The sequence below is a fragment of the Carcharodon carcharias genome (genome assembly GCF_017639515.1).
Source record: "Carcharodon carcharias isolate sCarCar2 chromosome 29 unlocalized genomic scaffold, sCarCar2.pri SUPER_29_unloc_29, whole genome shotgun sequence".
NCBI classification, from domain to species: Eukaryota; Metazoa; Chordata; class Chondrichthyes; order Lamniformes; family Lamnidae; genus Carcharodon; species Carcharodon carcharias.
This window is the reverse complement of record NW_024470675.1, coordinates 65,505-83,157: the sequence shown is the minus strand read 5'-3', so window position 1 is coordinate 83,157 and position 17,653 is coordinate 65,505. Positions and strand designations below refer to the sequence as shown.

The 17,653-nt window shown below is 46.3% G+C and overlaps 1 protein-coding gene across 1 annotated transcript; it reads right to left on the bottom strand.

Annotated features, from left to right (window-relative positions):
* Positions 1-2,707: 2,707 nt before the first annotated feature.
* Positions 2,708-17,041, bottom strand: LOC121274084. Its single transcript, XM_041181229.1, has 6 exons — positions 16,980-17,041; positions 13,039-13,304; positions 8,774-9,091; positions 6,047-6,143; positions 4,989-5,070; positions 2,708-2,956 (listed from the first exon to the last, which is right to left on the bottom strand). Exons 1-6 carry the CDS (start codon positions 17,039-17,041, stop codon positions 2,708-2,710), a joined length of 1,074 nt encoding a protein of 357 aa, XP_041037163.1.
* Positions 17,042-17,653: the final 612 nt, after the last annotated feature.

The window sequence follows — 17,653 nt, the reverse complement described above, 5'->3', positions numbered from 1 at the left end:
ATGATGGGTTGAAGGTCATCTTTCACCCGAATCCTGTCTTAACAACATTGTAAACGCAGTAGGAAAAATCCCACTGGCCCCTTGTATCTTAACAACATTGTAAACATGACCTAAAGAATCCCCTGGTCCCCCTGAGTGTTTCTAATATTGTAAACACAGTGGGCATATTTCCTCCAGCCTCTGAGAGGTAAAACTATGACACTAGAGCACCGCCATTGGCAGGAGGGTGTAACTACAGTGTGACATGTTTACATGGTAATGTTACATTACAAATGAAAGTACATGATTGTAAATAATGAAAAGGGCATGTGATAACAGGAAATGGTGCCTTGGAGAATGGAATTATTCACCAGAGTATGGTATTTCATTTGAAAAACAATGTACAGAAATGTCTGAGCATTTTAATTGCTTGTTTTTTATATTCATTTATGGGATGTGGGCAGCACTGGCTAGGCCAGAATTATTGCCCATCCCTAATTGCCCTTGAGAAGGTGGTGGTGAGCTGCCTTCTTGAACTGTTGCAGTCCATGTGGGGTAGGTACACCCACAGTGCTGTTAGGGAGGGAGTTGCAGGATTTGGACCCAGTGACAGTGAAGGAACGGCCGATATATTTCCAAGTCAGGATGGTGAGTGACTTGGAGGGTAACTTGCGGGTGGTGGTGTCCCCATGTGTCTGCTGCCCTGTACTTCTAGCTGGTAGTGGTCGTGTGTTTGAAGGTGCTGCCTAAGGAGTCTTGGTGAGTTCCTGCAGTGCACCTTGCAGATGGTACACACACTGTTGCTACTGTGCGTCGGTTGTGCAGAGAGTGAATGTTTGTGGATGGGGTGCCAATTTAGTGGGGCTGCTTTGTCCTGAGTGGTGTTGAGTTTACTGAATCTTGTTGGAGCTGCAATCATCCAGCAAGTGGAGAGTACTCCATCACGCTCCTGACCTGTGCCTTGAAGATGGTGGACAGGCTTTGGGGAGTCTGGAGTGAGTTACTCACTGCATGATTCCCAGCCTCTGACCTGCTCCTGTAGCCGCAGTGTTTTTATGGCTAGTCCAGTTCAGTTTCTGGTCAATGGTAATCCCCAGGATGTTGATAGTGGGGGATTCAGCAATGGTAATGCCATTGAACATCAAGGATCGATGGTTAGATTCTCTCTTATTGGAGATGGTCATTGCCTGACACTTGTCAGCGCAAGCCTGGATATTGTCCAGGTCTTGCTGCATTTGGACAAGGACTGCTTCAGTATCTGAGGAGCTGTGAATGGTGCTGAACATTGTGCAATCATCAGTGAACATCCACACTTCTGTCCTTATGATGGAAGGAAGGTCATTGATGAAGCAGCTGAAGATGGTTGGGCCTCGGACACTACCCTGAGGAACTCCTGCAGTGATGTCCTGGAACTGAGATGATTGACCTCCAACAACCACAACTATCTTCCTTTGTGCTGGGTATGGCTCCAACCAGTGGCGAGTTTTCCCTCTGTTATAATGTGGTAGATGATGTGTGCCAGGGGGACCAAATCCACAAGGGAAACTTGGTCACACTATCACAATGGTTTTGCAATTTGTATTTATTATGAGATGTGTGCACTGAATTCAGGAGTAATGTGTTGATCAAGACATTTAGATATCTTAAAAATTAAATTTTCTTATTTATTAACAAAATACAAGATTTCAAGCGTACACATAAGGCTAAGGTTACTAATATAACAACTCTTAAACTTCCTAATTAACCTTGAAGATGCTGGACAGGCATTGGGGAGTCTGGAGGTGAGTAGTACAACCCCATTAAGTCAACTGTCCAAAGTAGATTTCAGATTTAAAAACAAAACCAAGAAGTTAACACAGTACACACTTGAGAGTGGAATTCCAAATGGCTTTCTATAGTCACTGAAGATAACAGACCTATGGACAAATGCCTGGAGGCTTCTTCAAGGCTGATTCACACACTCTTGTTAGATTTTACATGGTCCCCAACATAACCTTTCATTCTCCTTTGTTTATGTTTCTCTCTCTTTGATATGTAAATTGCATTGTTCCATATGTCTTTGGAATTATACATTTCCCATAATATAAAAACTTTCATGTTGCCAATGTTGTCAATAAACTTTGGGAAAAATAAACACACTCCTTTGCCTTGCTTATCGGCCTCATTGTAAACAGATCAACATCCCTTTGAAATCCAAACAATCTCTTCGCTTATCAAAAAATGTAAATTCCCTTCACACCTTACAGCCTCCATGTTCACTCATTAGCATTTCATGTACATTTCTACATCTAGCTTCTTTTGATAATCTCAAGCTTGCGGTCTACCTGACTCCAGATGTAATTAAACCACACAGACAGACCCATCTACACTCACACCCAGAAACCTAGTTTACAACAAACCAGGAAAATATTATGTAAATTATTACACTTTCGTCCCACCCCTGATTCCCATTGACTCCAGTTTTGCTCGGGATCCTAGATGCCACACTCGGTCAAATGCAGCCTTGATGTCAAAGGCAGTCACTCTCACCTCACCTTGTATTAACAGATGTAACATTATACATAATTCATAAGCTTCTCACAATATTTTACAGCATGGAAAAAGATGCAGCATTCAGAAAGCTCACTCAGAACCAATCAAAAAAAGTTCAGCAACATCATATTTCTGTTCATTAATATTTGGCCATGTTGGCTGCACACACCCCACAGCCTCGGTCCCTGTTTCACACTCAGTTTTTCTGGAACCTGATCTGTGCGTATTCCGTGTCCTCACTCCTGTGCACAGCCCTGTCACCGCTGGGCAGCTTTGAAAAGTTGATGTTGGTGTAGAGAAGCTCGTCAGGATTGTCGGCGTTCCCATGTCCAGCATCGCCTCCCACTGGACCTTCAGAGAGATCCCGGGGAGCTAGGGTCTTCCCCTCACTAGTTGTGTCTCTGGTTGTGTCCCGGGGCTCAGTAATCAGCACGTTCTGTTTACCCTACAGAGAAATGGAAACAGAAAACATCCTCATATCATTTACTGGCACTGATAGGGTTAAATTATTGTGCAGACTCCTTTCATTTTCTCTCTTATATCGTATAAAAAAAAACACCTATGGCAGTGCAGCACTCCCTCAGTACTGACCCTCCCACAGTGCAGCACTCCCTCAGTACTGACCCTCTGTCAGTCTCGCACTCCCTCAGTACTCACCCTCTGACAGTGCAGCACTCCCTCATTACTGACCCTCCAACAGTGCAGCACTCCCTCAGTACTGACCCTCTGTCAGTCTTGCAGTCCCTCAGTACTGACCCTCTGTCAGTCTCGCACTCCCTCGGTAATGGCTCTGGCGAGTGCCAGCTTGGATTCTGCACTCATGTGCCTGGTGTGAGGCTCAATAACATGAACCTTGTAATCAGAGAGAGGATGAGAGAGAGGGATAGAGGAGGGATAGAGACAGAGTGTTATTAATCTATTAATGTTTGTATTGTAATCGCAAACTGTCTATTTAAACAGAGGTTTAGTCTTTGTGTGTGTCTGTGTGTATTTTAATTGGATTAATGCAAGCCAGTCTGGGTGCTTTGATGTATAGTATTTTTGAGATGTAACCAAAGAGGTAAAGTGGTAATTTGCATTTTTAAATAGAGCATTCAAAGCCTGAGAGTGAAATCTTAAACCAATCAACGTTTATATTACTAATAAAATTGATAGGATGAAATGGGATTTATTGTTAGAAGAGATGGTGTTCAAAGGTCCTGATGATACATTGAAAATTTACCTTCAAAGAGAAGCCATAAGACCATAAGACATAGGAGGAGAAATTAGACCATTCGGTCCATCGAGTCTGTTCCACCATTCATACATGGCTGATAATTTCTCAACCCCATTCTCCCGCCTTCTCCCCTAATCTTTGATCCCCTTACCAATCAAGAGCCTATCAATCTCCGTCTTCAATACACGAAAGCGCTGGGTATAACTTGAGCAGTTTTGTGTGTGCAGAGCAGAGGCTTGTAACATCAAAGCAGCTGTAAGCTTACACATGTCTGCAAAGGAACCAAAGTGAAAGAAAGCTCATTTGGAATTTGTGAGGTGAAAATGCTTTGCCTGGTGTCTGCTTAAAGCCTATGGGTTGTCTTAGAGGAGATTAGTTTGAGAATTTGTTATAAAGTTATACTAATACTAGTTTGCAGCCATGTGCATGACACCATCTAAGACAAAGCAGCCCGATTGATCGACACCCCAACCACCACATTAAACATTCACTCCCTCCACCACGAACACACAGTGGCAGCAGTGTGTGTACCATCTACAAGATGCACTGCAGCAACTCAGCAAGGCTCCTTCGACAGCACCTTCCAAACCCGCGGCCTCTACCATCTAGAAGGACAAGGGCAGCAGACACATGGGAACACCACCACCTGGAAGTTCCCCTCCAAGTCACTCACCATCCTGACTTGGAAATATATCACCATTCCTTCACTGTCGCTGGGTCAAAATCCTGGAACTCCCTCCCTAACAGCACTGTGGGTGTACCTACACCACATGGACTGCAGCGGGTCAAGAAGGCAGCTCACCACCACCTTCTCAAGGGGCAATTAGGGATGGGCATTAACGCTGACATCCCCAGTGACAGCCACATTCAATGAAAGAATTAAAAATCACACAGATCAAAGTTATGATAATACTAGTTTGTAGACATGTGCATATGTTTAACTTGTGTAAATTAATAAATGTCTCATGTAGTTTGATATAAAACCATCTCGAGAACCGGTGGTCTTATTCCTGAATTTAGAGCTGCATCTCAAACATTCCACTGGGAAATATAGGTTATGACAGTTGTTTAAAGTTTCCCTCTGGGATTTTAAACAACAGCCTTTACCAGTTTCTGTGTAATAACAGAGAGACAGCACGATACTGAACCATTGCTGACTCCACAGGTACAAATCAGTGGGTAACTGGGCTGGGAATCTGGGACACGTGTTGTCTACACACTGAGATTGAAGCTTTGGAGTGAGTGTAAACAGCTCCTGTACCTGGCGCATCACAGAGAGTGGACTGGGGGTCAATGCAATGTCACTGGTCCCTGAAACTCTCTCCTGTGTTGCTGTCTTTCTCCTGCAATAACACAATATCACACTGTGGTTATCATATAGCAGAGAGTCAGTGCAGCACAGACACAGAGCCCACTGTAAACTTACACTAACAACTGGACTGTCTCTTTAACTCACTTCTGCACAAAGCACAGAATCAAGAAGCTAGACACCATCCAGGTCAAATCATCTCGATTGAACCACACCCCATCCACCACATTAAACATTCACTCCCTCCACCATGAACACACAGAGGCAGCAGTGTGTGTACCATCTACAAGATGCACTGCAGCAACTCAGCAAGGCTCCTTCGACAGCACCTTCCAAACCCACGACCTCTACCATCTAGAAGGACAAGGGCAGCAGACACATGGGAACACCACCGCCTAGAAGTTCCCCTCCAAGTCACTCACCATCCTGACTTGGAAATATATCAGCGTTCCTTCACTGTCGCTGGGTCAAACTCCTGGAACTCCCTCCCTAACAGCACTGTGGGTGTACCTACACCACATGGACTGCAGCGGGTCAAGAAGGCAGCTCACCACCTCCTTCTCAAGGGGCAATTAGAGATGGGCAATTCATAGCGGCCTCACCAGTGACAGTCACATTCGATGTAAGAATTTAAAATCTCACAGCTCAGGAGGAAGCCACTCAACCCATCGTGCCTGTGCTGGCCCTTTGTAAAAACTGTCCAATTAGTCCCACTACCCAATCGACTTTTCAATCGTTCCTGATGGTTATAACCACCACTCCGGTTGTGTGGAATCACAAGGTGATCTGATACAATCCAGGAGTAATCGTGCAGAGTGAGGAATCTCTGGGTCTCGTGATCGTTTACCTGGATACAGGACAATGAAAGGTTCTTTCCGGATCATAGTGGACACAGGGACCACTTACAGAGAATGACCTGGTGCTGATCCCAAGGTAAACAATCACCGACTTAAGGATAAAACCTTGAAGTAAATATTTATATTAAAATCAAGTTAAATCTTCAGACTTACTTTCTCACACAGATGAAGATGAAGATTCCAGCCAGGAAAACACTCAACATGATCCCAGCCGTGAGCAATCCTACTGTCCATTTACTGGAGTCTCTACCTGTAAAAACAGCCATTAATTACTGCACTACAGGTTTAGAATGATGCTCCAATGTATCTCGAGAAGCGATACACTCACTCAATGTTTAAATACTCATTCTCGGGCAATGCTGACATTTATTGTCCATCCCTAGTTTCCACTTGAGAAGGTGGTGGGGGGTCTTCCTCCTGAACCACTGGTTTGACCCAAACTGGGAGAGCAGTTCAGAGGGCAGGTAAGAGTTAACCATGTTGGTGTCTGAGACTGGAGTCACATACACACCCAGACCTTTTAAAATGGACAGGTTTCTCTTCACTAAATGGACATTAGTGACCCACCCTTTTCATGTGATCTCTATATACGTATCAACCAACCTCATTAAAATAATCCATTATCAGTTCACTGTCACCTTGCTTTGTGGGATCTTGCTGTGCACAGGTTGGTGCTGTGTTTCCTACATTACAACATGACATTGCTTCAAATATATCTCATTGACTGTAAAGTGTTTCGGGACGATCTGATCATTCAATAAATACAGTTCACCCTTTTCAATGTAACAATTATTGATAATTTTATCAATGAAATATATGAATATTAATCAAACTCCAATTTCTGCCTGTTCACTGTTGACTAAAACCTGTCAAGACCCTGAGTCACATAAGGTGATGTTAGGGACAGATGACCTTGTGAAGAGGGTGTAAGGAGACTACAAATTGACAGAGAGAGGTTAAGTGATTGGGCAAATAGTGCACAATGTGGGGAAATGTGATATTGTCCATTTTGACAGGGAGAATAAAAAAGTAGCTTATTATCTAAATGGTGGGAGATTGCAGAGCTCTGAGATTCAGAGGGATCAGGGTGTCCTAGTGCATGAATCACAAAAGGTTAGTGTGCAGGAACAGCAGGTAATTCGGAAAGCGAATAGAATGTTATCATTTACTGTGAGGGGCATTGAATCCAAAAGTAGGGAGGTTACACCTCAGTTATACAGGGGGCTGGGGAGACCACATCTGGAGCTTTGTGTTCAGTATTGGCCTCCTTATTTAGGGAAAGGTGTAAATGCATCAGGAGCAGTTCAGAGAAGGTTTATTGGACCAACACCAGGAATGGGCGGGTTGTCTTATGAGGACGGGCTGGACAATTTAGACCTGTACCCATTGGAATTTAGAAGAGGAAGAGGAGACCTGATTGAGAGATTTAAGATCCTGAGGGGTCTTGACAGGGTGGATGTGGGGAGGATGTTTCCTCTTGTGGAAGAAGCTAGAACTAGGGCTCACTGATTAAAAATAAGGGTTTGATCATTTATGACAGAGATGAGGAGAAAATGTTTCCTCTCAGAGGGTCGTGAGGCTTTGGAACTCTTCCTGAAAAGGCAGGAAACAGAGTCTTTGAATATTTTTAAGGCGCAGCTCGATAGGTTCTTGATTCACAAAGGGGTGAAAGGTCATCAGGGGTGAGCAGGGAATGTGGGGTGGAGGTTACAATCAGGTCATCCATGAGCTTATGGAAAGGCGGAATAGGCTCGAGGGGCTGAGTGTCCTCCTCCTACTCCTCATTCCTGTGCTCGTATGTTTGTTTCACCAAAAGCTTTGTCAAAGAGATCGGTTTTAAGGAGCGACTAATCTGAATGTTTCAACACAGCCCAGACACCAGGCCAGTGATCCAGAGTGATCCAGTGTGGAACTGAGAGATCAAGTAATGTGTGTGTGTCTGTCTGTCTGTGTTTGTGTGTGTGTGTGTGTGTGTGTGTGTGTGTGTGTGTGTGTGTGTGTGTGGATCTTTGTGTGTGTGTGCATCTGTGTGTGTATCTGTGTGTCTGTGTGTGTGTGTGTGTGTCTGTGTGTGTGTTTGTGTGTGTGTGTGTGTGTGTGGGTCAGTGTGTCTGTGTGTGTGTGTGGGTCAGTGAGTATGTGCGTGTTTGTGTGTGTGTGTGTGTGTGTGTGTGTGTGTGTCTGTGTATGCGTGTGGGTCTGTGTATGTGTGTGTTTCTGTGTGTGTGTGTGGGTCAGTGTGTGTGTGTGTGTGTGTGTGAGTGTGTGGGTCAGTGTGTGTGTGTCTGTGTGTGTGGGTCAGTGTGTGTGTGCGTGTCTGTGTGTGTGTGTGGGTCAGTGTGTGTGTGTGAGTGTGTGTATGTGTGTGTGTGTGTGTGTGTGTGGGTCAGTGTGTGTGTGTGTGTGTGTGTGGGTCAGTGTGTGTGTGTGTGTCTGTGTGTGTGTGTGGGTCAGTGTGTGTGTGTGTGTATGTGTGTGTGTGTGTGTGTGTGTGTGGGTCAGTGTGTGTGTGTGTGTGTGTGTGTGTGTTTGTGTGTGTGTGTGTGTGTGTGTGTGGGTCAGTGTGCGTATGTGTGTGTGTGTGTGTGTATGTGTGTGTGTGTGTGTGTGAGAGTTTGTGTGTGTTTGTGTGTGTGTGAGTGTGTGAGTGTGTGTGTGAGTGTGTGTGTGTGTGTGTGTGAGTGTTGTGTGTGTGTTTGTGTACTGAGTGACAGCTGCACTGTCGGGGGCTCAGTAGGAAGTTGCTCTGCAATGTCAGGGGTGAATTTTTATCAATAAAAGCAGATGATCTGGTGTTAAACAAACTGTAGTTTATGGGTTTTTGCTGTGTACCATGTAGACGATAATGGCCAATGTAGACTGAAGGATGTCTGTACTCACCTTGCACAGTAAGTACGAGGGTCCGCTCCGATGAAACAGATGGATATCTCACTCTGCAGCTGAGAGTGTGTCCATGGTATTTGAGTGATGGGATCAGGGTCAGAACAGAAGTATAGGTCAGAGTGACACCATGCTGAGTTACAGTGTTTGAGACTGATCCAGGTACGTCAGTGGGAGTGTCCCAGTTTAAGACAGGTGCTGCTGTTCCATTGCACGTTGTGTTGAAGGTACAGCTTACATCCACACGCTTTCCTGCAATAACTTCAGCAGGGAATATCGTGGGTTTATCTATGAAATCCAGCAGATAGAGAATGGATCCTTTTAGAGAAATATAATGTGAAGCATCAGTTCAAATAGAAATCACAGTCCCACAAGAGAAAAGACTTTTACAAGGATGATATCAGAACTGAGAGGTTACAATAACCAGGAGAGAATTTCCTGCTTTGAGACTTTGGTGTTTCTGTCTCTCAGCTTAATACACGTTCACTCCGACACACTTGAACTGATAATAGTGGGTTAGGGTGGAGGAGCAGACCAGAGTTTGGAGAGCACTACCCCATCATTCACTCAGCAATCTGGGCTATTTATTACTTTGCAATTTGTGGGAGCTTGCTGTGCACAAATTGGCTGCTGTGTTTCCCACATTACAACACTAATTACAATTCAGGATTCAGCTCATTGGCTGTGAAGACGATGATACCCATTCCTCATTATTAAACCAGAGTCCACCTCGCAGTTGGTTTTCCAGACACGATGGATAACTGTAATGACATGGAATCTGTACACACTAACCTTCCTGCGCTGTCACCTCTCGTGGAGTGTCACCTTTCCACTCTTGTGAGGGTTCAGCTGGGGAGAGAAATCTCAATATTTAACTCTGGATGGTTTGTGGATCCACTGAAGCTGATATTTGCAGATGAGGCTGAATTGGGGGGATGGTCAATACTGAGGAGAACTGCAACAAATTATTTTGGAGGAAGAATAGAAAAACAGGATATTGTTTAAATGCAGAGAGGCTGCAGAATGCAGTACAGAGGGATCTGGGTGTCCTTGTACATGAATCACAGAAAGTCAGCGTTCAGGAACACCACGGAATGAGGAAGGCAAGTGGAATGTTGGCCTTTATTGCAAAGGGATGGAGTATAAAAGGAGGGAAGTCTTGCAACAGCTGCACAGGGTGTTAGTGAGATTGTAACAGGATCATTGTGTACAGGCAGTTCAGAGAAGCTTCACTGGGCTGATTCCTGGGATTAAAGGGTTTGTCCTGTGAGGAAATGTTGAGCAGGTTGGGTCTGTATCCATTGGAGTTTAGAAGAATGAGGGGTGACCTTATTGAAACATATCCGATTCCGAGGGGGCTTGACAGGGTGGATGCTGGGAGGATGTTTCCCCCTCGTGGGGGAATCTAGAACCAGGGAGCACAGTTTGGGAATGAGGGCTCTCCCATTTAAGACTGAGATGAGGAGGAATTTCCTCTCTCAGAGGGGTGCTACCCTGTGGAATTCTCTTCCCCAGAGAGCAGTGGAGGCTGGGCCATTGAATAGACTCAAGGCTGAGTGAGGCAGGTTTTTGATCGACAAGGGAGTCAAGGGTTTGGGGGACAGGCAGGAAAATGGAGTTAAGGCCACAACCAGATCAGTGAGAGCAGGCTGGAGGGGCCGAATGGCCTGCTCCTGTCCCTATTTCTTATGTTCCTACATTCTTACCTTCTTAAAATATTAAAGCTGCAGAATAAACATGCAAGTGAATGACCCGCTCGACCCACCTTCCATCTGGGGGTCCCATGGGGAGGACCCTTCCTGAGCCAGATCCACCAGCCAACATGGTCTGGATCCGAGCACAGGAGACACGGGGGGGAGTGACTAACAGGCTCCTTGTGACAGGCCCTGTCTGTCCAATGGCTGGCTTTCAGCTGCCAAGGCCAGAGTGGTCCTTGCTAAAACCAGCTCAGGACAGGCCAGGACCCCTGTGCAGACCCCCTCCAGCGCTGCAGCCTCTGTACAAACCCCTCATGCGCTTGTGGAGAGACACAAACAAGGCTGCACATTACCGAGGAGAGTCCCCTCTACGGACTAAGGGGCCGACTCATCAGCTTAAACTCAGCAAATGAGGAGGCTCTCGCTCGGTATCGGGGCTTGACATTCGCTCAATAAAAATAATCAAATTACATTTTGGTCAGAAATCTAAGGAGGTTGTACATTCCCTCAAAAATAAGACTCAAGCTGGGGTCGAGGGTCAAAGGGCAACAACTTATATTTACACAACAACTTTAACATGACAAATCACCCCAAGGTGCTACACAGGAGCGTCATAAAACAAAGTATGTCACCCAGACACATGTGGAGATATTAGCGGCCGCTGACCAGAAGAGGTCGGTGTTATGGAGAATCTTAAAATAGGGATGAAATGGATAGTGAGAGAGAGAGAGATAGAGAGAGTGAGAGAGAGGGACGGAGAGGGGTTGAGGGAGGGTATTACAGAGCTTGGGCCACAGGCAGCTGAAGGCAAGGCCGCCGATGTTGGAGTGATGGGATCGGGGGATGGTCAAGAGGCTGGAATTGGAGGAGCGCAGAGACCTCAGAGAATTGGAGGGGCTGCAGGAGGTTACAGAGATAGGGAGGGTTGTAGGGGTTGGAGGAGGTTACAACGATAGGGAGGGTTGTAGGGTTTGCAGGAGGTTACAGTGATAGTGAGGGTTTTAGTGATTGGAGGAAGTTACAGAGATAGGGAGGGTTGTAGGGGCTGGAAAAGTTAATAGAGATTGGGAGAGCGTAGGGTCTGGAGGAGTTTGCAGAGGTAGGGAGGGTTGCAGTGACTGGGGCAGGTTACAGAGGCAGGGAAAGTTGTCGGGACTGGAACAGGCTACAGAGATAGGGAAGCTTTTAGGGGAAGGAGGAAGTTACAGAAATAGGGAGGTTTGTAGTGGCTGGAGGAGGTTGCAGAGATAGGGAGGGTTGTAGGGGCTTGAAAAGGTTACAGAGAAAGGGAGGGTTGTAGGGGCTGGAAGAGGACGAGGAGTTTACAGGGATAGTGAGGAAACAAAGGTGAAAATTGTGACATTGAGTCTTTGCTTGACCAGGAGCCAGTCTCGGTCATCGAGCAGAGCGGGTGATAAGGGAAGGGGACTTGGTGTGAGTAAGGACGTGGTCAGCAGTTTTGGATGGCCTCAAGTTTATGGAGTGTAGAGCGTGTGTTGGAACAGTCGAGTCTGGAGGTAATGAAGGCGTGGATGAGGGTTTCAGCAGCAGATGAGCTGAGACAGGGTGAAGTCGTGCGATGTTACGGAGGTGGAAATAGACGGTGTTAGTGAGGGCGCAGATATGAGGCCGGAAACCCATCTCCGGATCAAATGGGACAACAAAGCTGTGAACAGATTGGCTTCAATCTCAGAGAGCTGCCAGGGAGAGGAATGGAGTTGGTAGCGAGGGAACAGAGTTTGGTGCAGGGAATGAAGACAATGGCTTCAGTCTTTCCAATATTTAATTGGAGGGAATTTCTGCCCATCCAGTACTGGATGTCGGATAAGCAGCCTGATAATTTAGCAGCAGTGGAGGAGTCGAGAGAGGTGGTGGTGAGGTAGAGCTGGGGATCCTCAGTGGACAGGTGAAAACTAACACTGTTCAGATGATGCTGCAAAGCCATTGCAAGTGATTCTCTGGCTACGATGAGATGGATAAGAATGGAGCCAGGGGAGAGCAGTCCCACCCAGCTGGACGACAGTGGAGAGGTGTTGGAGGAGGATGGTGTGGTCGAGCGTGTCAAAGGCTGCAGACAGATCGAGAAGGAGGAGGAGGGAAAGTTTACCTTTGTCACAGTCACACAGGATGCCATTTGTGACCTTGATAAGAGCTGTTTCAGCACAGTGGCTGGGGTGGGAACCTGATTGGAGGGATTCAAACATGGAGTTCCGGGAAAGATGGGACCGGATTCGGGAGATGGAAACACGTTCAAGGACTTTGGAGAGGAAAGAGAGGCTGGAGATGGGATGGGGGTTTACACGGACAGTGTGAGGGGTGGAAGGTGTAGTGGGGAGGAGACACTTCACTCAGGATGGAGGTGTCATCACCCCTCAGCTCGGTTTACGTTACAGCTATGATGTGGATTCAATCACACACAATAAGCTCATGGATCTGGGAGCAGAAATAGACAAATCATTAAAATTAGTGACGCTGGTTAACACGGCCAAGAAACAAGCAAATCAAACACTATTATTTCCCATTGAGTGTTGGATGTGAATTGTCGAGTAATTATAACACAGCACTTACCAGAAACGTGAAGCTGGGTTACAGGGTAATACTTATGGCTCGAACCATTGTCAAATTTTATTCTGAATAAATAATATCCTGCATCTCCCCGTGTGATGTTGTTTATAATCAGGGAACAATCGCCATCTTTCAGGTCTCCAGATAGCCGGGTCCGATGGTAGAACAATGGTAACTCATGACTGTGATCCACGGAGTGGAATGCTATAGACCATGTAGACCATGTATCCCTATACCTTCTCATACACCAGATTCCGACAAGTGATCTCCTGACCAAATGTAAACAAAAACAGAATTACCTGGAAAAACTCAGCAGGTCTGGCAGCATCAGCGGAGAAGAAAAGAGTTGACGTTTCGAGTCCTCATGACCCTTCGACAGAACTTGAGTTCGAGTCCAAGAAAGAGTTGAAATATAAGCTGGTTTAAGGTGTGTGTATGGGGGGCGGAGAGATAGAGAGAGAGAGAGGTGGAGGGGGGGGGTTGTGGTTGTAGGGACAAACAAGCAGTGATAGAAGCAGATCATCAAAAGATGTCAACAACAATAGTACAAAAGAACGCATAGGTGTTAAAGTTAAAGTTGGTGATATTATCTAAACGAATGTGCTAATTAAGAATGGATGGTAGGGCACTCAAGGTATAGCTCTAGTGGAGGTGGGGAGAGCATAAAAGATTTTTAAAATTTTTTTTAAAAATAATGAAAATAGGTGGGAAAAGGAAAATCTTTATAATTTATTGGGAAAAAAAGGAAGGGGGAAACAGAAAGGGGGTGGGGATGGGGGAGGGAGCTCACGACCTAAAGTTGTTGAATTCAATATTCAGTCCGGAAGGCTGTAAAGTGCCTAGTCGGAAGATGAGGTGTTGTTCCTCCAGTTTGCGTTGGGCTTCACTGGAACAATGCAGCAAGCCAAGGACAGACATGTGGGCAAGAGAGCAGGGTGGAGTGTTAAAATGGCAAGCGACAGGGAGGTCTGGGTCATTCTTGCGGACAGACCACAGGTGTTCTGCAAAGCGGTCGCCCAGTTTACGTTTGGTCTCTCCAATGTAGAGGAGACCACATTGGGAGCAACGAATGCAGTAGACTAAGTTGGGGGAAATGCAAGTGAAATGTTGCTTCACTTGATAGGAGTGTTTGGGTCCTTGGACGGTGAGGAGAGAGGAAGTGAAGGGGCAGGTGTTGCATCTTTTGCGTGGGCATGGGGTGGTGCCGTAGGAGGGGGTTAAGGAGTAGGGGGTGATGGAGGAGTGGACCAGGATGTCCCGGAGGGAGCGATCCCTACGGAATGCCGATAGGGGGATGAAGGGAAGATGTGTTTGGTGGTGGCATCATGCTGGAGTTGGCGGAAATGGCTGAGGATGATCCTTTGAATGAGGAGGCTGGTGGGGTGATAATGAGGACAAGGGGGACCCTATCATGTTTCTGGGAGGGAGGAGAAGGCGTGAGGGCAGATGCGCGGGAGATGGGCCGGACACGGTTGAGGGCCCTGTCAACGACCGTGGGTGGAAAACCTCGGTTAAGGAAGAAGGAGGACATGTCAGAGGAACTGTTTTTGAAGGTAGCATCATCAGAACTGATGCGATGGAGGCAAAGGAACTGAGAGAATGGGATGGAGTCCTTACAGGAAGCGGGGTGTGAGGAACTGTAGTCGAGATAGCTGTGGGAGTCGGTGGGTTTGTAATGGATATTGGTGGACAGTCTATCACCAGATATTGAGACAGAGAGGTCAAGGAAGGGAAGGGAAGTGTCAGAGATGGACCACGTGAAAATGATGGAGGGGTGGAGATTGGAAGCAAAATTAATAAATTTTTCCAAGTCCCGAGGAGAGCATGAAGCGGCACCGAAGTAATCATCGATGTACCGGAGAAAGAGTTGTGGAAGGGGGCCGGAGTAGGACTGGAACAAGGAATGTTCCACATACCCCATAAAGAGACAGGCATAGCTTGGGCCCATGCGGGTACCCATAGCCACACCTTTTATTTGGATGAAGTGAGAGGAGTTGAAGGAGAAATTGTTCAGCATGAGAACAAGTTCAGCCAGACGGAGGAGAGTAGTGGTGGATGGGGATTGTTCGGGCCTCTGTTCGAGGAAGAAGCTAAGGGCCCTCAGACCATCCTGGTGGGGGACGGAGGTGTAGAGGGATTGGATGTCCATGGTGAAGAGGAAGCGGTTGGGGCCAGGGAACTGGTAATTGTTGATGTGACGTAAGGTGTCAGAGGAATCACGGATGTAGGTGGGAAGGGACTGGACAAGGGGAGAGAGAAGGGAGTCAAGATAATGAGAAATGAATTTGTGGGGCAGGAGCAAGCTGAGATGATCGGTCTACCGGGACAGTCCTGTTTGTGGATTTTGGGTAGGAGATAGAAGCGGGCCGTCCGAGGTTGGGCGACTATCAGGTTGGAAACTGTGGGAGGGAGATCCCCAGAGGAGATGAGGTCAGTGACAGTCCTGGAAACAATGGCTTGATGTTCAGTGGTGGGGTTATGGTCCAGGGAGAGGTAGGAGGAAGTGTCTGCGAGTTGACGCTCAGCCTCCGCGAGGTAGAGGTCAGTGCGCCAGATAACAACAGCTTTTTGTTTTTATCTCCTTAAAACGTGATGGATAACTGTAATGACATGGAATGTGTTCACATGAACCTTCCTGCACTGTCACCTCTCATTGAGTGTCGCCTTTCCACTCTTGTGACAGTCCAACTGGGGAGAGAAATATTAATATTTAACTCTGGATGTTTTGTCGATCCACTAGACTCGATATCCACCCCCTCCATCACTGGGGCACAGTGGCTGCAGTGTGGACCATCTACAGGACACACAAGGAACTCCCCGAGGTTTCACAATGGATGGAAGAGAATCCTGGACACAGGAGTGGACAAGTTCATTCTACATTGGCTCATGGTCCTCAGGACTCTGTTTAGTGAAGCCCGTCTTCCACCCAACACAGTGTCTACAAGACACACAGGGAAACTGTGTAAACATCTCATCTCTCAACACTGACTGCAGCGGGAGCCTGAAGAGTTATTGATGTGGGGCTTAATTTATCAGATTGTAGAATGATCCGGAACAGAAGGAAGCCATTTGGCCCATCGAGCCTGTGCTGTGCCTTTGAAAGATCTGTCCAATAAGTCCCACTCTCACCTCTGCTCTCTACTCCACAGCCCTGCAAAATGTCCCCTTCAAGTATTTATCCAGTTCCCCTTCTGAAAGTTCCTGTTGAATCTGCTTCCACCGCCCTTTCAGGCAGTGAGTCAATGGTCTCTCTCTGAGCTGCAAAGGGCTAAGATTCTGTGAAATTTAAACTCTGCAGCAGATCAGAGACAATCATGATAACTCAGACTATTTGACAGTTTTACACACAGACTGCTTTACCTTCCTTCTCTCTTTCAGTTATCTTGCTCCCTTATTGAAGTTTCTAGCATGGTGAGAATGGACAGGAAGTGTGACACTGAACAGTCTGTCTATTCTAGGAGCTGCTGTGTTGTCTTCATGTGAAATTCTGACTAAAATCAGCAAAAGACAAAATTTCAGGGCATTGTTATCCGAGTCCTAACATTGGGATCGACCTCATTCCCCAGTTTTTATCCCTGCTTCTCTATTCAGCCGATCGCTCCCCTGTCACTCGCTGACCTACACTGGCTCCCAGTCCAGCAATAACTCAATTTTCAAATTCTCATCATTGATTTATTACCCCACCATCCACCCAACTCTACACTCTGAATCTCTGTTACCTCCTCCAACCCTAAAACCCTCTGAGATCTCTTCTCTCCTACAATTCTGCTGTCAGACAAGGAGTCAGTGTACATCAGTGAGCACAGGGGGGATGGGTGAATGGGACTTGGTGTGAGTTTGTACACTGGCTCACTGCTGAATCGGTTCCCAATCGCAGCTCAATAAGAATGATCTTTTACAAAGACTATTAACCATAAATCTTTCCAAGCTGATGATGATATTACCTTGGAGAAGTGACAGGAGGAAGCAAGATTTCCCGATCATTGTCCACTCCAAGATATTTCATTAGCTTCTCACTCTCAAACTCTGAAAGAGAAAGGAGTTAATAAGTCCCCATCTCTTGTCTGACAGCTGTCGAGAGATCAGAACTGCTTTTAGACAATGTCTTCACAGACTAATTTGAAACTCTGTGGGAAGATAGGTGCTCTGCAGAGAGTTACAAGGCTTTAAGAAAGTAAAACAGTGAAGGATTTGCATTTCTATAGCACCTTTCACCACCTCAGGGCATCCCAAAACTCATGTTTCTGCACTTAACTCATCCTTGAGCTAGAAAGATGTTCTGTACAACAGAACTGAGCTTCACACCCAGATCTCAATAATCAGTAGAAATCTTTCAAAGGCATCGATCATTGGAATCTGTCTTTATAAAGTCACAACATCAACAAAGGACGGTGTTGGTCGTGGAAGTGAATTCCAATCGTTCTGTTACTTACCCAGGACCTGTCCGACTGCTCGCCTGGGGAGAAACTGCCCACACGCTCTGCTTGGGCTGAATGACCTCTTCCTGTGCTGCTCCCTCTTTGTATTTAATTAGAAAGGGTTGATGTGTCACTGTGAGACAAAATGAGGAAGTGGGTAATCAGTGAGAAGATCGAGAATGTTTTGTGCTCTCAGCAAA